The following is a 23,714-nucleotide window of genomic DNA, read 5'->3' as shown; positions in this document are numbered from 1 at the left end:
ATGGTAATGAGTTGGTACCTTCCACCACTGCAGCTTGCAGGAGTGGGCCCAGCATGGGCTGTGCACAGCACCTGGGGGAGATCCCTGCTGTGTGCTCCTGGCTGCAGGGGGGTTTGGGGGAAGCTGGGCATTCACTGCCATGTTTGATATTGCAGGCGTGTACAAGACAACTGTAGGCTGTGTTCAGTCTGCTTGTGAGCCTCCATGCACTTGATCACAGGGCTGAGATCTGGAGCTGCTTGAGCACACCGAGCTAGGCATCACCTGGAAACTGGTGCTTACACAAACTCACATCTCTGGTGGAGGTAGGGTTTTACTTCGTTGAGAATTTTACCAGAAAAACTTCAATAAAAACAAAACAAAGCAAGCCATTTGTAAAAATAGCTGGCATATATGTTAAACACAGAAAGTCCATCGGCAATGATCTTAACTAGAGTTGTGAAAACATTGCATTTATTACTCTGGGCACTTCACTGTGTGCTGCAAAGCACAGCTACCTTTAGCACTGCATGCTTCAGTAACCATCTTGTATCCATCCTATAAAGTTAGATCAAGCTAAATTACATGTTTCATTGGACTGTACAGGGGAATGTGTGCGGTGATACCTATTTTGCCTGCTTGGATAAATCCTTTTTCCTTGATTTCACAATTTACCTTCAGGGCTGATAGATTTTGATGCTTGTGGTAGGAGAAATCAGTTTCTCAGCATACTGCTGCCGAGTAAATGAGGTGCTCCAAGGTCTCTGACTCAGGAACTGGTAGAGCTTGAAGCCAGGAGTCTCACGAAGACAGGCAGAGGCAAAAGCAGTTGGAGAGTTAGTGCTTTAGTGCATTACGCAGCTGAGATCTCCAGAACTTCCCAATAGAGCCTTGTTTCCATTACAGTCACGTGGAAGCTGGGTATTGATGATTCCATCATGCCCGTAGCTCAGCTGATAGGGCTGTATTTTGCAGTGGGTAGGTAGTGATTGGCAGCTGGGCCCGAGGAGCGTGGGCCGTGAGCCAGCCGGTTCCTGGGGTGAGCTGTGGCACTGCACAGGTTAGCAGAACACTGTTCTCATTATCACAGTGGGGATGCATCTGTGGTGCTTGTAGCTGCGGTAGTGTGGGTGCTTGGAAGTGGGGATGTCTGCTTCCCTGGTCTGCTGGGAAGCCCTGGGAAAGCAGTAGTACAGAAGACCGAAGCTCTTCCAGCAAACTCAGGCTGCTGAACTTCAGGAATTGGAGTAGCTCAGAATTTTGCTTATAATCACTCAGACAAAGTCCTGGCAAAGCAGTGGTTGCTTTTGTACTTCAGATAACTCTTCTTCATTGTATGTTGAACTTGTGGGAAGATACTGACCCATCTGCCTGAAGCTCAGATATTAATAATGAAGCATTTAAAATGGCCATTTGCATTTCAGCAGCACCTTTAATTCACAGCTCTCCAAATGCTTTACAGACACTGGTTAACATATCCTCACCATGGCCCTGTGAGGTAGGGGGGCATGGTCACCCTGACTCTGTGCAGAAGGGGCTTGGAGCAACTGTGCTATGATTTGACCTAGCACTTGGGTATTTAAGTCCTATTAGGCCTTCAGCTTCAGGCCGTGCTTTTCTAATGCACAGGTTTAGCTCAATGGGGGTCTATGCTGATTAACTGTCTGGCAAGGCTGTGGCTGTCTGGTACAGACTGTAAAGGCCATTAATCTAAGACAGCAGGTTTTTAGCTGAGTAGTTGGTTCCTTCGTACTTCTCACTGCTGGAGTAATCTGAGGGTTTGAAAACCTATCAAAAATGCAGTTAGATATCAACCATTGAGTATGACAGGCTGTAGCTGGAGAAAGCCCTAATCCCCCCCGGATGGGGAAACTACTGTAAGTGTAATGATCAGAAAGAGCATAATAATTTACATATAAAGTCCACCCTTGTCCTTTCCCCAAAGGAAAAAAAAAAGTCTAGAAATTCAAGTGTCAGCTTCTAGTTTTGGGTTGTTGGCTTCATAGCACCTGCAAAGAGAACAAAATATGGTACATCAGCAGCCTATTTGGGCTGGTGAAAGAAATTAAGCAATGTGGTCCCTCAAACCAAGTCTAAGTGCAAGTTTAGTTTCAAAACCAACAATGCTATAAATTACTGATGTGGAATGGATCTGAGAGGACTGATAGGAATGTGCTCCAACATCACCAACCGCTCTGCAGAGCAGGAGCACGTAGGAAGCTTGGACTAGAAGGGGGACCTTGACCTCAGAAAGGTAAGCTTTATCTCTAAATGTAATGACTGTAGCTCTGGCTGGAGCCCATATGTATGAAATATTTGAGTTCAAGCAGCTTGGATAAACTTGAAATGGGCACCCAAAATTTTGCCAGGCTCATTGGAACCTGGTTGGACCTGTAGGAGTTTGCTGGCAGCTGCTTGTTACTACATTTCTGAAAGAGTAAAAGCAAAGGAAATATCTTAAAGGCACGCCCTTATCCAGCAGGAGAAATATTCCCCAGCTTACTCTCTAAAAAGCAAAGCTTAAAAGGGAAACCTTTTCTGATGGTGGGTAAGTCTTGCTGTTGTTCATATTGATGTTCTTCATGGAGATCAGAGTGATGCTGTTATCCTTCTCGCTTGTGCCTGCAGAGCAGCTGTCATTGAGGGAAAGCATTAATTACTCTGGAATATAAGAAGGGAATTTCTCCACGCAGTGAGGTAAACTAACAGAGCTGAGTCTGGCTGGGGTGAGGGGACCAGGGCTGATCTCTGATCTGTTGTCTGGATTCAGGCACACCCTTAGTGCCAAATTCCTCCACTCCTTGATACTACCGCTCATGTATTGCCAGGCCCCAGCTTCTGAGTGAGAGGTACAAGTGTTAGGAAGGGGTAATTTGCCTTTCTCCCTACCCTGAGGGCTGGATAGGCATTCAGTGCCAATGGAGGCTGGATGGTGTTGGAGATTAGAGTGCCTTGGTGCCCCATCTCAGTGGTTGCAGTTACTTAGGAACCACTGATGCTGATGCAAATTCTCACATAAATATTGAAGAACCCTGCTCCCTGTGTCCCCTGAGTCCCAAAAAAGGGGTATTACCCAGATAGGAAAGGATAGGGAAGTAGGAGCAATGTGCAGCGATACCTTCTCCCCTTTTTAGGTCCCTCCCAGCTCTTGCTTCATGATGCTTTCTGTGCGCAGTTTCTCTATTTGGGTAGCAATGATTCTCTGTGGGGCTCACACAGAACATTTTCCACTTGACATTTTTCTTCCTACGGCCTCTGAACCGAGACCCCTCTTTATCCTACTTGAGCTACGTAACAGCAATAGCGGTACTGGAAATAACTGGGGGTGGGACCTGGTCTATTTTTGCTGAGACTGCTTTGAGTTTCAGAAGCCCAAGGCCAGATCTCAAGTCTGCATGTAGGCAAGAAAAGACAAGCAAACTCCTTTTTGGAAGGTGATGAGCTTTCGCTGATATCAGCACAGCTGTGAAATGGAGACCCTAAATGTTGAACTTCTACCTTTGACTCCATCAGACACAGGATGAGGTTTATCAGCACTCACTGTGTTTTTCACCTATCTCAGAGCCCTGAAATGCTCCCCCCCACACCCCATCTGATGTAATGAAAGTTGCCTTTTTCCCTGTGCTAAAATTAGTTGTGCAATAAAATATAATTTTCAACGGGATATGAATAATGTGAGCAGCCTTACCCCTCTGATACCATGGAGCTCCCTGGCTTCTGTTTGTCTGGAGGGAGAAAAGCAGTTGGTGACGGACAGGTGAGAAAACATCGCGGCTGTGCAATAAAATAAGTCAGCTGTATTCTGTATCGTGTTGTACAGGGTTATAAATGAAATCCACATGAAATTAGAGTCACCACTGGATATCTGAGAGCTGATTAGAGAAAATGCTTCAACTAATTTAACATTATACGGGCAGGAGTGAATGCTTTGCTGCCTGTTTAATTGCTGGCATCCTCCAGGCTTCTGGCAGTTACCTGCCTTGCCGTAGAGCAGCCTTGCCCTCTAGTGGGCAGTGCTTAACGGGAAATAGGATTCTGAGGGAAAAACAATGTCAAACTGTGATTTCTGCAGGAAATCTGCACACTTAGCTGCTTCAGATACAGCAAACTTAAGGCTTTTTCCTTGTGCACATGGTGCACACGGGGCTGGACAGGGGCTCCAAAGAAGCGCTCACACCCCATTCCTAACTGTGATTCAAAACCTCCCCACTGGGTAAGCTGCCCTTTTCGTGTATGTGTGCGTGTGTGTGCCTCCATCATTTTGGAGCTGCAAAATGAACTTAGAAAACAATGACTTTTCGATTAGGGAAGGCCGGGCAGCCTCAGACAAATACCTTCTGAGTCCTTGGAGCGATTGCACTTGAACCTCAGGCTGACCACGCTGACGAGGATGATCACAACCACAACCAGGATGACTATGAAGCTGATGACACCTGCAGATGGATGAAGAAACCTTCTGCTCTAGTAACTCCCCTGTCCTTGGCTTCTGGGGTAGTGCAGGGCCTGGACTCTCATCATGATTTGTGTAGGAAATCAGTATTTTCATTAAAGCAAGCATGGGATGTAATAGGTAGAAAAGTAAATAGTTGCTGGAGTGAGTGACCTAATCCTCCTGTGTTTTAGCTTCAAAGGGCTTCTGCTGCGTGCTTAGTTGATAAGACAGTGATAGGAAGGCAGAAGCCAATTGATTACACTGGCAATTAATTAGAGTCAACATGTCCCTATTGCAGTTGAGAAATCTTATCCTAAAGGTGTGTGAAGTCAGATAAATACATAATATAATGGAGAGAGACGAGTTATTGACTTCAAGCAGTGTTAGCTATCTCACGAACCAGTGGCCAAGCACAGATTTTATTCTGACATCTGGCAATTATCAATTAAACTGTGCTTTGTTAAGATGGTTTTAGAGCTCTTAGTGGTTTAGCCCAAAGAAAAGTGGGTATCTTAAATCTACCCTGTGCCCATCCTTAGAGCCATTGTCTGGATAAGTTATGGCATCTCTTGCTCCATTCTTGCACAATCTCTGAACGGTGTGGTGGAGTTGGCTGCTTCCTGCTAAGCAGGGTGGAAACATACAGGGAAAGCAGTTTGGTGGGGCTGGGGCAGAGTTGAACAGGCTTTCAGGGTTAAAACAAAGTTGTCGAAGCTTACAGGAAGGTAAGACATTTATTGTGTTCCCTTTCAGGGAAACCAGGACATAGAATGGGGGAATTTCTGCCCAGGTCTTGTGCTGGGAAGAACATCCAGAGTTCAGGCACAGCCATGACACCCTTTCAAACTCCTTCCTTGTTAGGCTGGATATGGCTAGAAGTGTTTATGCACTGCTTTGTTACTTGGTGGTAACAAGTCTTTTTCTCAAGAGTTTTCCCTCGCACTCTGAAATCTACAAGATGGGGCATGGAGAGTGAAACTGAGGAGAGCTGTCCCAAGGGAAGCTTCTTCAAGGCTGGGTGTTCTAACCTGCACGAGTTGACAGAACAGGTCCCCTCCTTTCCCCTGGTTGCAAAAGACCTTACCGAAAGCTACCACAGTCAGCGGAGACTCGTATTCTGTTGGAGTAGGCACAGGCAAAGAGACAGAGATTTCCAGTGCTGGGGTAACTGTTCCTGAGGTGCCTACAAGAGGGGGGAAATACCATCATATAAAGCCTTTCTTCCAAGGTTGGGAAGAAGATTTCTAGCAGTACTACACGGTCTAACTCTCACTTGCACTTTGATGAAGAGAATAACTGAGGATCATGGGCAGCCCCACCGATGTGAACGTCCTCAGTGGGAGTCAGATTGCAGTGGTGTGGCCCTACTTATCAACAGTCTGAGAAAGCGATTCCCCACCCACAGGCTTTTCTGCTGGGACATCAACAAGGAAGCTGAGCATGGCAGGTAAAGGACTGATCTGGCACGTTTGAGGAAGGAGCTTGTCCTGCCTCCCCATCTTACAGCCTTTTGCCACACTGTCACCTTTCCCTGCTGTGACTCACAGCTGCTGTACTCAGGCGTGACATGTAAATCCAGAGTGCTGCTTCTGCAGAGCTCTGAAGGCTTTTGAAGGGCTAGATGGGATGGCTAGCAGCCCTCGGGTTCTTGTTATCTCTTCATCATAATGCCTGAAAATAGCAGTGCTATGGCATTGCTGTTGGCTGTAAAAAGGGCTGTGAAACATCTACTGATGTCTGTTTCTATGAGAGAAAGGAGAAAGCACCTTGAGTTGCTGCTGCTGTAGTACTCTCACTTCTCTTGGACTCTTCACCTGCACAGAGGAAATACAGAAATGAGTCTTGTCCTTGAATTTCACATGGTAAGCAAAAGAATGAATGTACGTGCTGGAGAGTGGAACGTATTCACAGTATGGCTGGTGATGCAGGAAAATGGGAAATTCATTCTCAGGCTGAAACCTCCCCACCACAGGATCATAGAATCATAAAGACTAGAAAACACAACTTAGGTCATCCAGTCTGACCCCAGCCCGTGCCCACCATGCCCACTAACCACAGCCCTCAGTGCCACGTCTCCATCGTTCCCAAACACCTCTGGGGTTGGTGACTCCCCCACCTCCCTGGGCAGCCCATGCCAAAAGTCCTTTGTACAGTTTTCCCAGAATTTTCCTTCAGAAGAAGAAACAAGGGATTCAAATAGTCCTGTCTAAGTGCTCAGGTTTCGTTTCTGCAATCACTCATGTATTTTTTTTGGCAGGTACAGGAGTTAAACACTGGGATAGTGAGCTGGAAAAGCTATAGATTTTCTACTGCTCATAAACAAACAAGCAAACCGGTTAGGGGAGGCAGTTCTGCAGAACACAGGTATAGATTGGCTGCTTGGCTTGTTTGCCTTGAAGATGGAATTAGTGTGCATGTCTTGCATGCTGTTTTATCTAGAAGTAACTAAGCTAGTTCTGGTTGGGTTAACTTGCCCAATATGCAGTCCAGCTGTGGTAGCGCAGAGGTTCTTCAAGCGAGGACTCCAGGATCTTTTCTTCTTTTCCCATCCCCTCCCTCCCAAAAGCAGTGTTGGCCAAAGTGGGTGCTGCCCAGAGAGGTGTAAGTCAGCTCCTGGTAGTGGGGCACAGGGTGGGCAGCTGTGGGCAGCTGTGTGGAAGCTGGGGCTCCTGCCTTTGGGAAAACATCAGGGTTTGGAATGTTCTTTTGCCAAAAGCCAGAAGAAAGCAGGAATACTGTGAAGTACCAAATTGAACTGGTTAGAAATCAGTAATGATGAGGAGCACGGTGCTCCTGAGAAGCAGTGGCCAGCTGTACAGCTACGAGCTGCATTGTTTTCTAGCAGTCATCAAACCTCTTGTTTCATTCTGAAATGGTTCTTTCAGCCGCAGGTGGAGGACAGAAGCTGTGTGTGCTGAGCCCGCCGTGGGTACCCCACTCCTGGGAAATGCTGAGTCTCACACAACAGGAGCTCTGTCTTTTGGAAGCATCAGCAGCGTTTCTGTAGCTGAAGATGTACGGAGCTTTTCAGCTAAAGCAGGGTAATAATTAATAGCAATCTGCTGTGATGTGAAGGGCTCCTGGCTTAGCTGGGCACAGACACGCTGCTTGGACATCTGTCAGGCACGGCTGACCACGGGTTTTTAACCTTGCGTGAGGGAGGGAAGATCTGAGAGGCAAAGCAGTTTTTCAGCCTCAACCACTGTAGGGCTGAGTCTTTAATGGAGAATCAGATCAGTTCTCAGTCTTCCCACTTATCTGGATTCTGCCCATATGCTGAGAAAACTCTTCCCGAATTCTCTAACTGTTGCTTGAAAGCCAGACTAAACAAACCATCAGAAGCAAAAGGATAGCAGAGGTGATTCTGGGTGGTACTGAGGGCTCAACACTGAGAGAGAATAGTGCTTAAATAACCCGTGCCATGTGAATAAAGCAAGCTGATTGCTGTGAAGTTGTCTGCACCTATTGCTGGTCTATAAAAAAATAAAGTACCTGGAGCTGATGGAGCTGTTGTGTTTCTGCTTCCACCGGACTCTTCATCTGGATAAAGAAAACACGGCAAAGGAGAATTAACTTCAGAAGCTGCTGTTAGTTATGCTATGGAGAGCTGTTGCTTATAGGCATGAAACAACAGGAGGGGAACTCCAAACCAAAATCAAGATGTCCAGCTGCCACGTCCAGGCTGTGCACATCCAGCCACGTGCATTTGCTGAGCTGGAATGAGCTGCTTTTTCAGCAAAAGCTGAAATGTATTCAAAAGAAGCTGCTATTGCATTGGTAGCATGGTGTGGACCGGTGGGGGCTTTCTGATTCACCCATGTTTGTGTGGATGAGAAAGGAAGCATAGAGAGGTCCCATGTGAGCAACAGTTGGGGTTTTCCTGCCTTGTGTACTTACCCTGTGCAGATGATGTTAGCCGGGTTGGAGAGATGGAGGAGGATTTGGCTGTGGTGGTCTGGTCCGTGTGGGTGAGGCTGAGGTCAGCTGGTGCTGCTGACTTCACTGAAGGCTCTGTAGAGTAAAAGTGTCATTACTTTAAAGAGCTCTGCTCAGAAACTGCTCAGTGGGGGGCATTCCTTCTGCAGTGCACCCTTGTGTTCTCTGGGAGCTGTGGGGAAGCAGCTAGCCCTGCTGAAGGAGTCAGGGTTTCCATGCTTTGCCATTAGCTTTGCTTCTTTTGGCAAGATTGGCTGTGTGAGGAGGTGCTGAGCTGGCAGAGCTTGGGGTAAATGCAGGCAGTCTGGCTTTCCTACCACCTCTTTTCCCTGCTTAGAAAATGAAGGGTTTTATCTCAAAATGAAGATCACTTCTTTCTGTATTTTATCACTAGATACTGACTGGCTCGAGCTGCCTGGCACCCATGTGTTTATGTGCTCATTATGTGAAGTGCTAACTTCCATGTTTCATTTTGCTGTGTCTCTAAGCACAAATCATTTGCTTCTTGCAGCCTGGAGGCTAACATCTTCCTCAACCACACACTGAAAGGAGCCAGAGCATGAATCGTGTGGATCCAGAGCAAGATAGCAGGGGGAAAGGGAATGCTGTCATAGTCCTCTCCAAGAAGAGCAGATCACCAAGGTGCAATCTATAGGCAAGTTACTCTTCTAGGCTTGTGGCTTTCCAGTAAAATGAGCAAAGAGTGAAAATGGTTTTAAGCTTTTTCCTTTTATCCAAATGCTCACTGAAATGTTGAAATGGGGAATCACTCTTCTTTTTCCTTTTTTTCTTTTTTCTATTTTTTTTTTTCCTGCAAGGAATGGCAGCAGAATCTGAGACCGTTTGGGGGATCTTTTTCCTTTATATTTTAGGGGTCTCTCTGTAAGGGGATCTTTTTCTAAGCAGAGAGAGGTCTTTCCCTGTTATATTCTCTTCCACAGGGAGAAACAGGAAACACATTGACCTGTTGTGTGGGAGGTGCTGAGGCTGCGTGCAGAACTGGAATTTTCTAGTCTAAAAAAAAAAAAAAAGTGGTTGAGCTTATTGAGAGAGCAGTATTGAACAGTGAATGTAATGCAGGGAAACTCCTCTAACAATGGCTTAACTGCTGGTGCTTCCTGTATGACACCCAACAGCTGAGGCCAGACCTGGTGTGTGAGGCACTGTGCTTACACGTATTGGGCACCAAGCTCTCCATGCATTAAGGGCTGCCCAGCAAAACGGTGATGCCAGGTAGATGTGGACACAGGCCAATCTTCTTCCCTCGGTGGGGGATTACAGACACCCACAGTCCTTCCCTGTTGGAGTTTTTTACCTGAGGTATTGTTCCCTACTTCATGGTTGCGTGTTGTTGATTGAGGTTGATCTGTAAGACAAGCAGAGACATGGAGGTGACATCTAGATGTGCTGGATCCCTGCAGGAAGGTTTGAAGGATGGGCCAGAAATGGGTTCTTATGGCCCACAAGAATGAAAGGGGGTGATGGGAGCAAGAGGTGCTAAGGAATGCCCTCTCCATTTGCATCCCCACGCGGGCATGTGTACCCACACCCCAATAGACATTTAAATGGGACCACAACCCAGCAGGTACCTGTGACATTGTGGATGGAGGAGCCGGTGGCAGCTGTAGTACCTGAAATGGAACAAGAGAAGTGTTAACAGTGCCAACCTGTGACCGTAACTCTCACCAGAGCAGCAGTGTTCTCGCTGTGTGATTTGGGTTTCCCTCATCTTCTGAAGGAACGGCTTTGAAACACATAATTTCCCCAAAAGCATTGGGTAAGAAGGAGTAACAAACACTGTCAGAAATTATGTGCTTGAACACAAGGACATTCATTGCTGAGTAAGTCAGATCTGGAGTTTGTTCAGTCAGGATAAATGCCCTTCTCTCTGCACAAAACCAAACCCTTTAGGGAGCCGCCTTCCTCTCTCACGGAGGAAATACAAGGCCATACAAGTCAGTAGTGTTGCTCTCTCCCTGTGAGCTTCTTGCCTCCAGCTCGGTCTTGGCAAAGAAAAGCCATTTGACCTGTTTTTTCTAGAGTTGTTTAAAAGAGTTGTGTTGGAATGCTTTGAGACCCTTGAGACCTTAATGAGTGGATAGATGAGGTTTGTAAAGGCTGCCAGGAGCTAATGGGACTGTTTTCTCAACTGAATGTTTTTGGATTTACAACAAGACATTCCTTCACCATCTTCCACGTTGCCTACTCTCTGATGTTTTCTTTAAGCTTCAGCTCCTGGAATCCCGTGATTAGACAGGTTCCAATTAAAAACATTGCCATATAAAAAGGGGAAAAAAGAACTACCCAGTTCCCATACCCGGGGACAAGGACTGCAAGATGTAAATACACTTGACGCTTGAATCAAAACCAACTGGCTTAACTTTGAAGAAGTGACCTTATCTGCCATTATTGAAACACACATCCTAACTGTGTACCATTTTGATAAGGTTTGATAAGGTTTGATAAGGCCTGTGATAGCAATGCTGCCAGTAGTTAAGATGCATGAAAGGAACTACGTCACAGCCACAAAACCCAACAGAATCTGGCCCTACTGGTGATCCTTCTCACCAGAGTCCCACAACAGCTGATAGTTCTCCAAGTTTTGGACAAAAAGGAACAGCTGTAAGGGCTGAGTCCTCTTTGCAAGAAGTGACGACCCACGGGGAGATCCAGCAAAGCAGCACAGTGCTTGTGTGCCTGCTTGCAGCCAGGTTCTGTCCTCCCAGCTTGCAGGGTCCATCTCACCTGTTCTCATACCTCTTTTGTGAGCCCGCCTGAAAGAGAGCTAATCTCCAGGCTCCCTTTCTCATCAAGGAGAGGATCAGGCACTTCTAAATCCCCACTGATCTGATCTATTTTAGATTTCTGCTGTACAGGGAGAGGAACAGCAGCCTGCGACGTCCCGTCTCTTGCTGGGAGCTGTAGAGGTGATGTAGGTGATGTACATCACGGTAGGTACCTGCGCTGTAGAGGTTCTGAGAGAGCTCAGGTGAATGCCCCAGTGTTGATGTGTATCTGGAATGGGATCTGCAGCGTGTGGGGTCACAGCTCACCCTGCAGGGGACTGTCTGGCTCTGGCGTGATCCTGACTGATGTCATTTTTCTCATGCAACCGTCTTGGAGCCTTAATTGTTTTTTCCTCTGAGGCTTTATGACAACGATCCCAGCCAAACAGGAACCAAAACAGCGTGTAAACCACTGAGTGCACAATAAAACATAGCCTCTTTCAGTTTGGGGTTTGGCTATCAGAAAGCTTGGCTTTCAGAACTTTTCCATGCTTTGCTGTTCTGGTTTACTGGACGTCAGGTTGGTGAAACATGTCTTGTCTAGTTCTTACAAGAGAACGGGGAGAGGAGATGTGATTAGATCTTTAATTACACAGAGAGGAAGAGGCTAATCTGATTTCTGCATCCATTGGGAACAGGATCAGAAAACAAGGACTTACACTGCAGCCAGAGAAAGGGGGGCAATAGGAAACTGTCTTGACATAAGGGTAGTGAATCGCAGTGAGTGATTGTGTAGGAGAATTATGGGATATCCTTTGCAGCCTTTGAAGAGCAGGCTAAATGAACATCAGTCTGGTAGCGTAAATGAGAATTATGGACAGATGCAACACCATTTACTGAATCAACAGCACCCCAGGGCAGGACGAGATATGTTGGGCATGTGGTTCTCCTTAAAGAAGTAGAGATGCTTCTATAGGGGAAGAGGACTGCACCCCATTGCAACGTGGGATGCTGTGGGGCACTGTCCATTGATCCCAGTAGTTTGCCAGGCTTTCTCTTTGGCTTTACAACACAACTTCTGGATGTTGGTTTGCACATGCCTTGAAGTACTCCGGAAATGACAGAGATGATTGTGGGAGCCATATCCTCTGGTACCTGCCAGACTCCATCAGCTCATCTTTTTCAGTCCTCCTTACAGAGACCATCTTGTTCCTTCACAGGAGAAGTAATTGCTTGTGTCACATTTGCTTCTTGAAGTTGTTGTAGGCACTTTTTAGTGTACACACAACACGAAAGCATCTTCTTTGTTGAGGAAAAGGGGGGGACAAAGGCTTCTGAGCTGGCAGTTTATTTTTGGTGTAACTGAGAAGAGATCCAAGAGATTGAGCTGGGCCACTTGGGATGGGAAGCAGTAGGAAAAAGGAGATGGCATTGCTGCCCTGTGCTGTGATGCCCTGCACTATGAAGCTCAGGGTTTCCCAGTGCCGAGATGAGAGGCAGATGTACTCAGTACTCTTCCACCACTCTTCCAGCTCAGCCCTTTGCTGACCCGGTCACCCCTGAGCACTGCCTCATAAGAAGTCCTCAGAAATCACCGTGCCAAAATAAGCCCTGGGGTCCCTGAAGTTCCACTGGCCAGGGAGCTGCTCACCCAGGTTTGCTGCACTGGAGCTTTGCTGCAGAGAAGCGACCATCTTGCTGCAAAGAGGCCAAGGGACGCAGAGCTGCTTTTGGCACTTGGCTCCATAATAAATGGCCCTTCTATAAACACAACAGCACATTGTTTCAAAGCAAAGCACGCCTGGCTCCGACTTCTGGCCCCTGCTTTTTGTTACACCTTCTCTGCCAACTTAAATAATCAACAGCCCTTCTTTGTTAGGTGTTTTCTTCCAGCAGAGGTGCTCAGCATCCCACTGAATGACTGCAGACAGCTGTGTGCACAGCGGGGAGCAATGTGAGCTGTGCCATGGGGCTGGGCAGCAGGATATGGGCACAGCACGGTGCCACAGCTCCCTGGGGACCCCACTGCCAATCACACCACGGTGTGACAGCAGCTTGTCCCAGCACAGCCCCACTCCCCCCGTGGCACAGTGGCTATATAAACAGTTAATGGCTATATGCAGCACGCAGCCAGCGCAGCTGTAATTGCAATCAACATCAAAGCCATTCAGGCGACTTCTTGCTGCTGAGCAGAGCTGTTTGTTGAGTGTTTGGGTGCCAGTGATTTACAGAGGGACTGTGTGTTTCTAGGTGGGGACGGCAAGCTTGCTGAGGGATTTACAATGGGAAATCATGCTTTCTGCTCTTGCTGGAAAGGGAAACTCCTGATTAGGTACCAGAGCAATAGGGCTCCGGGGAAGCATAGTGGGGCTGCAGATGCATTTTGTCTCTCTGACTCAGAGCTACTTTTTCTTAGTTAATTTTTTTCCAGAATGTAAGAAGGGAGATTTGGATTTCTTTTATTTGCTGTAGTCCTTCTGAAATGCTGGAAGTGAGAGTTAGGCTGTGAGCAGAGGGCCTCTCCGTGGCAGCTGGGAAGTTCTCAGAGCCGTACAGATGGATTCACATAGGAAGATCTCTGGCACCAGTACAAAGGCTCTGCTCCCATCCACTCGGAACTGATGGGGGGAGGGACCCTCTGACCTCTGCTGTGTATTGCTGGGCTCACTGCACTCTTCTCCCATTTCAACTGGGGGGAGATCTGATAATGCTCTGCCTGTGCTTACTGCATGGCAGGTTGCCCTAAAGCCTGCATGGTGCTGCACAGGCTTGCTGCACCTCTGCTTGCAGCTTGCATAAACAAAGGCTTTCAGGAAAGAGACCCAACCACCTAAAGTTAGACAACAAGACACAAATATGCTGACCCTTAACGCAAGTGCAGCTGTTTCCTGGGTGAAACACAGCAGCTGTTCGAGCAGCAGAGAGCAACAACACCAAACTGTTATCATTTTTTCATGGGAGAAAATGCTGCATTGTGAAACCTGGAAAATGAAGAGCTCTGCAAAAGTCTCGGTCCCGTTTTAATAGGTATCCAAGAAAAGGTGCCTCTGCCTCACAGGTTGAGGCAGAAAAGGTGGGGAAGAGAGGAAAAGTGTCATTATGCAGACTTGATAACTGACAGTCTAAATTAGGTCCCAGACCCACAGAGGTATTAAAACACCTAATTCTCAGCTGACATTCGAGGGATTTGGCAATTCACTGCTACGTGGTTCTGAATGGTAATGACTTGGCCAAAGTGGTACGGAAAGTTTAGAGAGGCAGGAATTAAATCCGGATCTCGTTAGGGATTCAGAACCATCCCAGCCTTCCTCTGCTCCCCCAGGGCTGCACCCAGCGCTGGGCATCCTGTGTGAGCATCGTGCTCTGTGCTCCTCCCTGATGAGCTGCTGGGAGCAGCTCAGGCTGCTTGTGGAAGGCAATTAAAAACCACTTGAATTTAGAAAACAAGCCAGAAGAGAAACAATGTGGGGAAACCACACGCACAGAACGGGCCCTGTAACATCACAGTGTGTGTCAACGTGCTTTTTTTCCCTGACCTGCACCCTCTGGGCACTTCTCTATAGGGATTGGGAAGTAAACCTGCTCCCAACAGGCTGCTGTGCTGCAGCCCTCCCAGCTGCTTGCTGCTTTCTCCACAACCTGTTTGTTTCAGAATGCTGCTTTTATATAGATGGAGAAAGTGGGGTGCAGAAAAGCATCACGAGTTGCAGGCTGGCTTAGCACTGCTGCTTTCACACCTTAATTAGGCTCTCAGCCAAGGCCCTGCTGCTGTACAGGTCGCCTTGCAGGTGGTCCTCATTATTTGGAAGGATTTAGTTCCTAACCAAACGTGGTGCGTTCCAGCTGGTGTGGGAGATCAGCTGCTGAATTTGCTCCTGTGCTGTACCTCTGGGCAGCTATCAGCAGAGCATGCAAATCACCACCCCCTGCAGCAGCACAGCCAATGTGATGGATCGGGGTAGGTACCTATCAGACATGTCCCGCTACCCTCCCATTCGTGGAGGCTCTATGCCACAGTTTATTCCCCAGTTTTCTCTTTCCAAGAGTTCTAAGATTTCCCCCACGTTCTCACTGGCAGGGTGAGCAGGGTGTTGCTGCTAACAGCCAAACTGTGCAGTGCTTGTGAAGCACCATGCAGGAATGGGATCTGCTGGATGGGCTCAGCTCCCACCTGGTGAGCTGGGAGGTGAGGTGTGTCAGGGGCTGATGCCAGGGGGAGCTCTCCTAACTCTCGTTCTTTTTGCTTTCTCTTCTCGGGTCACCTGCCTTGAACCTCAGGGGAGTGGCTGAAGGACAGGTGAAGCACTCCCTGCCCAGATGCATTCATTTTCTCTGCATCAGTGCTGAGGAGGTACCTCCCTGCTGCTCCCTGAGACACCATGTCTTGCAGAAGAGGCAAGTAAAGCTTCTTGACCTGACAAACTTCACCTGGCTTCAAATTTCAGGTGAGTGACCCTGATATCACCTATGTTTTATTCCTAGATTCCAAGGCACTCCTTGGAGGAGGTCTTTTTATTACCCTTATCTCATATCCGGGGAAAACAAAGCATAGGAGTGTTACACCACTGTGTTAAGAGGCGGGCACAACACACAGTGGTCCTTGGTCCCCATCCACTGCATTATCACTATGGCATGCTGCTCCCTGACTTCTGATTGCTCTGACTCCAAAGTCTTTTGCAACTCCAGAGTCACTTCTGGGTAACAGTATTGTACTGAACTGTGTGCCCGGAGCTGCTTGCCCAGAGCTGTGCTGCCCATAGAAACGTGCACAATTTGCACTGATGCCTGGTGGTGGAAAAGCTGGGGGACACCCAACCTGCATCTCCTCCCTCACTGAGAACTGCTGGTTGCTGTCCCAGCAGTGGAGGTCTTCTCCTGGAGAGTGGGTGGACACTCTCCATGTTTCTGTGTCACAGAATTACAGGATCACAGGGGTTGGAAGGGACCTCTGGATGTCAAATCCAACCCCTTACTAAAGCAGGTTCCTTACAGCTGGCTGCACAGGAACGTGTCCAGGTGGGTCTTGAATATCTTCAGGGAAGGAGACTCCACCAGCAATCTGGACAGCCTGTTCCAGTGCTCCGTTCTCAGACTGCAGTGGTCTTTGCAGATGGCAGAGGGGGCCTTGCTCCTCTCCTTATACTGAAATGATTCAACTGAGGTGCAAAAACAGCCCACGAGTCTACAAAAAAGACAAATTGGAAATTGCTTCTTGTTGTGGTTGGATCGTGCTGAGTGGGCCCATCTGGGAAGTGGAGTAAGGGGACCTCCTAGCCAGGGCTTGGCAGTGCTAGTGCTGTGCAAGGCACAGATCTTCCTTCTCCAGCCTGGGCTGAAGCCCCTGTGTGTGTTTTCCCAGCAGGAATGTTCTTGCCCTTGGGTTACCGGCAGTGTCTCCTGCGAGGACACCTGTTGCTGACTCACCTATTATAAGGAAACATAATTACTGGAAACGATCCCCAGTTACTTCTATCACTTTTTTTGCAGCGTCATCGGCAGAGTTTCATCTTACTAGAAGGGAGCAGTTTGTTTTATGAACAAACACTTCGAACCACTCCTGGTTTCTCTTCCTGGTACACCAGACAGGGCTGTGCTGGCCGGCCTTTCCTGGCCAAGGAGAGTCAGGAAGGGATGCTGGGGATACCAACAGTGTCACCTGTGATGGGCAGAGAGCAGCAGTGAAAATATCCCTCTACAGAGACACGGGAGCTTTCTGCCACTGCTGGAAGAAGCAGGATCTGAACAAGATGCATTCTCTAGCATGGCAGCAAGCATTAAATATATCTTGGCAAATGCACTTTAAGAAAGTTGTAATTTGGTGTGATTGGGGCTGCTAAGTCTCTTTTGTTAAGTGATCTCACAACCATTGGATCACCTAAAAACTCAGGTTCTGTTCTCATTGCCTGAGGAGCAAGAGAGCACGAGCAGGGAGACTCAATTCTAGAGTGCACTCGATCCTTGTTGAGATGCAAGTCCTGTCTGAGAGGTCTCCTGCTAGCTGGATGCCTGTCCTTTAGCTGCATCCCATGGTTTGGATCATATCTATGGCATCTTCACTGTGGCATTATCCATTCCCCCACTGACTGCAGTGCAGATGAGGAGAGCAGCAGTCAGTGGGGGAATTCTGCTGGCTCTCCTCGGTCTGCAGAAGGAGTTTTTCAGTGGGAAGCTGTTGTCTGGGAAGTGCCTGCCTGCCGTAATGGAAACTGTTCATAGGAAGAGGTCTGTTTGGATACGCTTGCATTAAGCATTTCTGGGGGATGAAAAATAGGTTGGAAGAGCTCCAGAGTTTCCCACTTGAGAAATTCCTCAGTGACAGCAGTTGAACCTTCTTTTAGGAATAGCTGTAACAAAGCTTTAACCAATTCAAGGCCTTGCAGAAGGTGTCCAAGGCCTGCGTGGAGGCACTTATAATTTACAGCTATTCTGACCAACTTTGGACCTCCAAAACGTTATTTCCACCTCCTCAGGTGCAAGGAGACCTCCGAGCTGCCCCGTCTCATTTAAGAGCCCTTCATTCCCTTCAGCTGCCCATGTTTTGGGAGCAGTGTTGCTGACCCACCTGTGCCCCTCGCTCTGAGCTGCTCTGCCTTTTGCTGCACCTACCCCTCAAGTAGCAGGCAGGTGCAGCATGACTTTTCCATAGCACCAAAGGTGAGATGAAAATTAGGGCAGTTCTGAGCTGTCGTATCATTGGCAGTATGAAGGTCTGAGGCAAAGCACGTGATGATGTTGAAAGCTGGTTCTGCCTGAAGCCAGAGAGCTGCAAGTGCAGCACAGCAGTGCTGTCGCTGTTTGCAGGTGCTGGCTGGGCGTCGTGCAGTGAGAGCAGCCCCTGTGCCATCATTTGAAGCAGGATGCAGAGGACAGAGTTCCCAAGCGATGTGCTCAGGACCAGAGGACAGAGGTGACCCTGCAATGCTGGGGTCAACCTGAGAAGTGAATCCTTTGCGTGGTGCAATCAGCTGAAGGTTTGGTGCAAAGCAGGGACAGGGTCCTGGGACGGTGCAGCTGCTCAGAGCGAGTGCGGGCAACCTGTAGGACATTTCTGTCCCGTGCATGCCATACCAAATGTTTTTAAGGAGGGAAAAAAAGCATCCTGGCCAGGTATTAACAAGTGTAACAGCAGAGCCAAAGGGCCTCAGAGTCCCTTGTCTGGCACACTTCACCCCTCTGCTGAAACCAGCAGTGTTGCCCTCTAATAAGGAGAGATTTTCCAGTCGATGGGCTCTTCTTTCAGAGAACTGCACAGCAAGATGAATTGTCTTTATATCCTCTGCCCTTTAAAAATCCCGTTACTACCAACACGGGCTGCAACCCATACCTTCCATGGTTTAATGATAAAAGCTTTGGATCCAGGGTGTGTGGTATTATTTTAGGTGGGTGACTATTAGGAGCAGCAGTGATGCTGCGGTATCCATCCCTCTGAATGCCTTTAAGCTGAAAGCTGCTCCAGCTGTCACCGACTGCAGGACAGCAACCTGTCACACCTCAGCAGGAGCCCGGACCCTTTGGGTATGCTCACTGCTTCCCATGCTGTGAGCAGAGGGTGGCAGGGAAGTTAGAAGCAGAGCTATGGCAATGATGTACTGCATGAGTCTCAGTGCCACGTGCTCTTTGTATTTACATCAGCAAGAGGAGAAAGTAAAGGTGAGGAGAACGTCCCATGCGTTTAAAAGTGCCACCTTCATCCTCAGTTGGCAAAAGTCACTTGCTATAAAACACATCTGTATCTCAGTGCCTCAACAGAAACAACCCTCTCATTAACCAGGTTATTTCAGCACAGTCAAATAAACCCTGCAAAACCTGCTGGGGCTGGATTGATCCCAGCACCCTGAATGTAAAGGCTGAGCTGTCTGATGGCAGCTGCTCCTTCTCCGGCTGCTTCCCTTCGGTGCCCCCCACCTGCCCGTGCCCCATTGCTCCTTACCTCTGAGCAGCACGCAGCCAAACAGCCACAGGAGCGGATGGAGGGCTGGAGCCAGCATTGCTGTGTGGAGCCGAGCAGCCCTGCAGAGGCTCTGTCCATCCCGAGTGTGAGAGGGTGAGGAGAGGGCTGCCCGCCTGGGCTGATTCTTGCAGAGCTTCCTGTTAAAGAATTGAAGGAAACGGGCTGAATCCACAGGGGAACTGTGTTTTTTAGTCCATTATGGTCGAAGAGGATATGAGACATCGCTTACCGACGGCAAAGGAAACCTCGCCATCGATTTGTTGGGGAATTTGGTTCTCATAGAGGGGGACAACAGAGGCACAATGGGCCCGCCTGGCTTTGGGCCTTGGTAGTTTCTGTATGGTGCTGCTTTTTGGAGATGTGTTTGGAGCAACAGTGTGTGCTGCAGGTCTGGGTCTGCTCTTCAGCCGTCATTATAGCCGTGCCGGGCTATGGGAGCTGCTCCTGCCCTCCCACCTGAGAGCGGACTTCTTAGAATCCCTGAGAGGGATTTGGAAATCTCTGGAGGGGGGCAGAGAATCTTACAGCTGAGAATCTGAATCTTACAAGGAGCTGCCTTGTGCTGTGTCTGTGTCCTGCTCCTCCCTGTGCAGCTCCAGCAGGGCTGGGCACTGGGATGTGCTGGCTGTGGGACGCGGCTGTTTGGGCAGCAGCAGCAAGGAGAGCACAAAGCAGGCTTTGGCCTCCCCTAACCTGGTTCCTTGATGGGAGGAGGATCCCAGCTGGGCTGATGGGTCAGACCGGCAGCAATCCATCCCATCCCATTCCCAGATGGCTGCTAGCAGGGGCCGCTTCTCCCAGCCTAGGACTCTTGCAAGGCCATGCTCTGGCAAGGTGCAGAGCCTTTTGCTGCCTTACAAAATGCCCTACTCAGGGGAAATGGGGCTGTACCTTTGGCAGCCTAGGGGAGGCCGGACACTGGGGACAGGTTTTTGGGGGAGTGCAAACTTTGCACCTCCTGCCCTGGGCCATTTGTCACAGCCCTTCCCTGTCTCCAGGGGTCACATCCAGGCCCTCCTGTGGCCCCGGAAGGCTGCAGAGCCCTGGCTGTTGGCAGAAGGGCTGTTCCTTCTCTGCATGTCATCGCACAGAGGGCACAGGGAGGTCCCGGTGCTGCTCATAGGGCACTGCTTTCTGCAGCCAGGAGGTGGGTACAGGAACCCCATGAACCACACAGGGCTCAGCACACTCCAGTAAGCCATCAGGCCCAAAGCTTTGCTTTTACAAAACCTCTGTGAGCAGCCTCCCCCCACACCCTCACAACCTTTATTTTTTTTCCTCTTGCACAGATGTGATGCTCAGAGATTATGCTGTAGATTAAGGTTTTACTGAATCCTGAGATGAGTGCAAATTCCCAGAAGCAGCAGCTCTGATGTGCAGCCAGACCTCTACTGGAAGCTTGCTGGGCTGGGTGGGGGACGGGGCATCACCCACCCTGCGGTGCACAGGAAGGATGGAGCACAGATATACCAGGATGGTGTGCTGAGAGGCAGGAGCAGGTAGGACAGTTCTGTTCTGGGATGGGAGAGTGGGGAGGCGTTTCATAACGGCTTTGCAAAAACAAATCCTGGAGTCATTACGGTTGGAAAAGACCTCCAGGATACCAAATCCAATTGGCAGCCCACCACCGCCATGCCCACTAAACCATGACCCCCAGTGCCAAAGCTCTGTAAGATCCGTCTTTTCCGCGTGGTGATGTGCTGAAGTCACTGCCGGAGTGGGGTCTGACCGCCAGGGGAACAGCACCCGCCTGCATGGAGGTGACTGGTGCTGGGCAGTGCCCGCGGCCACCGCGTGAGGGAGGGACACTCGGGCACTGCCTTGGCCCTGCGCTGACCCTGCATCCCAGGAATGCTCACAGACAGTATGTGGTATTTCTAAGGTGCTGGACCTTAAGATCTCTGCAAGCCCGGTTTGCAGCTGCCAGCAGCAGTGCCGCGAAGCGCTCGTGGCCGAGCAGCAGCTTTCCGTGCGCAGCAGCGAGGGCTCCTCGGCCGCCCTCAGACGGGAGGGAAGGGCGGCCGTGTGCGCTCCATCCATCCGCGGCGCACGGCGCTCTGCCTCCCGCCCCGGTCCTGCTGCAGGAGCGCTCCGCCTCGGGGCTGCGTGGTCTGAAGGCGAGGATCCTCGCAGCGCGGGGAGCGGCGGGGATACCTTTTGCAGAACTGAGCAAAGAGCTCACGCACAGAAGGGCGATTTTTGACGTTAATTTCTAAGCGCGATAACATTTCAACCCAAGTCAGGGGAAGGAGGGGGGCTTCCTGCGGTTGCAGAGCCGGGGCTGTGCGCACCGAGGGCCGGGAGGTGCTCTCTCCCCGAACAAAAGCCCCTTGTCTGGCGGGCGGCAGCGCGGCGGGGCGAGCGGAGGCTCCTGCCGTGTCTCCGCACACGGCAGCCGGGCGTGCTGATGTGGCACTGCGATAGGTAGGGCAGCACCTCTCGCTGTGGGATGAGCAGACGCTTCCTCCTGCGCGGGGAGCCCCGGGCGTGACGTGGCAGTTTGAGGTGAGCCCGGCCGCCCCGCAGCACCTTCCTGCAGCTGCTCTGCCGCCCTGCCCCGCCGGAGGTGATGCTTCCCCCGGAGCGGGACGCCCAGGTACCCTGGGGCGGGCTTTCTCTCCTTGCTTTCCCCTTTCCCTCCTGCTGCTCCCCGCTCCCAGCTCTCTGCCCTGCCTGACCCGATGCTTTGGTAGGGTTGGGCCTCCCACGGGGTTCGGTCTGGGGTTGGCTCTGGGGATGGGGGGATGTAGGAAGAGGGGGTGGTGGAGTCTCCCCCCTCTGGGAGTCTCCATCGGCGGTGGCAGTGGGGAGAGGAGACCCCCACTGAAGGTGATCAGCGTAAGGAGATGCAGGGCAGTGCCTTCCCACTGTTCTCTGCTGACCCCCTGGCTGAATGGTCACGGTCCCTACAACACAGATGTGAGCAGCAAAATTTACTCTGTTCTGTGAGCCCAGGGGAGGGAGCACCCAGGGACAGCCCCGTTCCTCAGCAGCCCCCTGGGGCTGTGCTTCTGCCAGCAGACAGCACTCGCCTGGTCACGCTGGGCAGCCAAGTGTAGGTTTTGCTCGTGTTTGGTCTGGTTAAAGCCCCTGGGTGCCGCTGCTCACTGTGCTGGGGTGTGTGACAGGCTGCTGCCTCTCTGCAGGGCACGTGGTTGGGATGAGCACTTATCCTGACCAGACCCAGTCTGGAGCTGCATGTTGCTCTGCAGGGCTCGCTCCATGCCCAGAGTCCTTATCTCAGGCTGAACCTTTTCCCTGCACCCCCAGGCAAAAGGCATCCAGTGCCTTCTTCCAAGATTCCATGCCTGGGGAGCTGCATGTGCAGCTGCAGGCAGGAGGTGAGGACATCAGACAGCCCCTATCTGACAGTAACACCTTTCCACCCTCTGTCCCAGGTCACCTTGCTCAGCCATGAACGCCTCAGCACCCAGCAGCCCACTGAGGCACCCCGAGCCCCAGGATGCGGCTGCCTTCACTCCCATCTCTGTGGTCAGAAGCGTGACAAAGAAGTCTGATGCCCTCCCCATCATCTCAGTCATCGTCGTCATCTTTGTCCTCCTGGCCATCTTCATCATCGTCGTGGTGCACTATGGCCCGCAGCTCCGCACCATACAGATCACCCTTTACCACGAGCCCATGCCACAGGACCTGGACGACGGGGTGCACCTCATGGACTGGAGGAAGCTGGGCTCCCAGAAGAAGCCCACTCAGCCTGGGCAGTGGGAGCCGGGTGGCGGCGTGAGCTGCCAGTGCTCCTGCAAGAACCACCTCCCCTGTGGGAGCATCGAGCCCAACGTCATCGAGATCACGTACCTGTAACGGGCTTTGGGCAGGACCCAAGGGAAAAACAGTGACCGGGCTGTTGGCTCAGCCCAAGACTAGCTGGTTTCTGCACATCAGGGTTGTATCCGTCTTCAGACGGGCTCACCTAGGAAGTTGTGTCACTGCAGCAACCCATCGTCAGCCCTGACATCCAGACTGCTGTCACCAGGCAGTGCGCAGTGCCAGCCAGGCAATGACATTGGTGTTCGATTGCCCCGAGCCAGAGCTGGGAGTGGGTCAGCCTGCGTGGGACAGCATCAGCACCCCTTCTGGTTTTTCTCGCCCTGGTTTCACCCACGCTGCCCGGGAGCACCCAGGAGAGCTGCCTCGGCCCTCTCTCCGTCTGGGGAGTGCTGAGTGAATGCTGAGCCCCTTGGCACAAGCTGGAAGTTGCATCATTTGGAATTGCTTTACGGATTAGGGATGTTTTCACATGCAGTGTCCTCGTTACTCTGTTTGCGTGGCACAGAAGAGCCACCTGTCCCATTTTTGCTCCACGCCACTGCCTGCTTCCCCCCGCTGCACAGCTGAACGCTGCCCTGACAGCGGCCTGCAGGGCGATGTGTGCAGTGATGGGGATGGGACAACCAAGTGGGGCTTCTTCCCGTTGCTGCAGGTGCTCAGTGTCTCTGACCTGGCCGATGCTCTGTCTCCCTTCAGCTCATGCATTTCCAGCTCGTTTCGCTTTAAAAGGCGAAGCAGTGGTTGGGTTTGTTGGAAAATGTTGGTGTTCGCAATAAATGTAATTTATATTTTTGTTGTTGTTTTCTCTTCTGATTTTCTCCTGTTGGTTTTCCAGAGGTCACGGTGTGTTTCCATCCCCCACCCGTGCAGATAAGCCGTGCCGTTTGGGCTGGAACCCTCT

The 23,714-nt window shown here is 50.3% G+C and overlaps 2 protein-coding genes and 1 long non-coding RNA gene across 6 annotated transcripts; 2 read left to right on the top strand and 1 right to left on the bottom strand.

Moving 5' to 3' along the window:
• Positions 1-295: 295 nt before the first annotated feature.
• Positions 296-19,111, bottom strand: ECSCR (endothelial cell surface expressed chemotaxis and apoptosis regulator). Of its 2 annotated transcripts, none has more exons than XR_213048.4 (11): positions 19,004-19,111; positions 9,937-9,978; positions 9,663-9,713; positions 8,309-8,422; positions 7,904-7,951; positions 6,178-6,225; positions 5,496-5,594; positions 4,314-4,412; positions 3,668-3,753; positions 2,513-2,612; positions 296-1,988 (listed from the first exon to the last, which is right to left on the bottom strand). XR_213048.4 is itself a non-coding variant. In XM_004944762.5 (11 exons), exons 1-11 carry the CDS (start codon positions 19,059-19,061, stop codon positions 1,980-1,982), a joined length of 705 nt encoding a protein of 234 aa, XP_004944819.2. In that variant the 5' UTR covers positions 19,062-19,111; the 3' UTR covers positions 296-1,979. The 2 variants fall into 2 exon arrangements, 1 of the variants encoding a protein (XP_004944819.2); XM_004944762.5 differs by having other exon boundaries at positions 3,668-3,704.
• Positions 1,988-9,657, top strand: LOC124417183. The gene is made up of 3 exons (XR_006931417.1): positions 1,988-7,010; positions 7,297-7,452; positions 8,859-9,657. It is a non-coding gene; the product is annotated as an uncharacterized LOC124417183 (long non-coding RNA).
• On the top strand, positions 15,398-23,606 carry LOC101747310 (small integral membrane protein 33). 3 transcript variants are annotated; one of them, XM_025154970.3, is made up of 3 exons: positions 15,398-15,518; positions 20,314-20,523; positions 22,423-23,606. In XM_025154970.3, exon 3 carries the CDS (start codon positions 22,439-22,441, stop codon positions 22,844-22,846), a length of 408 nt encoding a protein of 135 aa, XP_025010738.1. In that variant the 5' UTR covers positions 15,398-15,518; positions 20,314-20,523; positions 22,423-22,438; the 3' UTR covers positions 22,847-23,606. The 3 variants fall into 3 exon arrangements, with proteins under 3 accessions (XP_025010738.1, XP_004944823.1, XP_004944821.1); XM_004944766.5 differs by lacking the exon at positions 20,314-20,523; XM_004944764.5 differs by lacking the exons at positions 15,398-15,518; positions 20,314-20,523 and adding an exon at positions 21,519-21,620.
• Positions 23,607-23,714: the final 108 nt, after the last annotated feature.

Source organism: Gallus gallus, chromosome 13 (genome assembly GCF_016699485.2).
Source record: "Gallus gallus isolate bGalGal1 chromosome 13, bGalGal1.mat.broiler.GRCg7b, whole genome shotgun sequence".
In the NCBI taxonomy this organism is placed as follows: Eukaryota; Metazoa; Chordata; class Aves; order Galliformes; family Phasianidae; genus Gallus; species Gallus gallus.
This window is presented reverse-complemented; position numbering and strand designations above follow the sequence as displayed.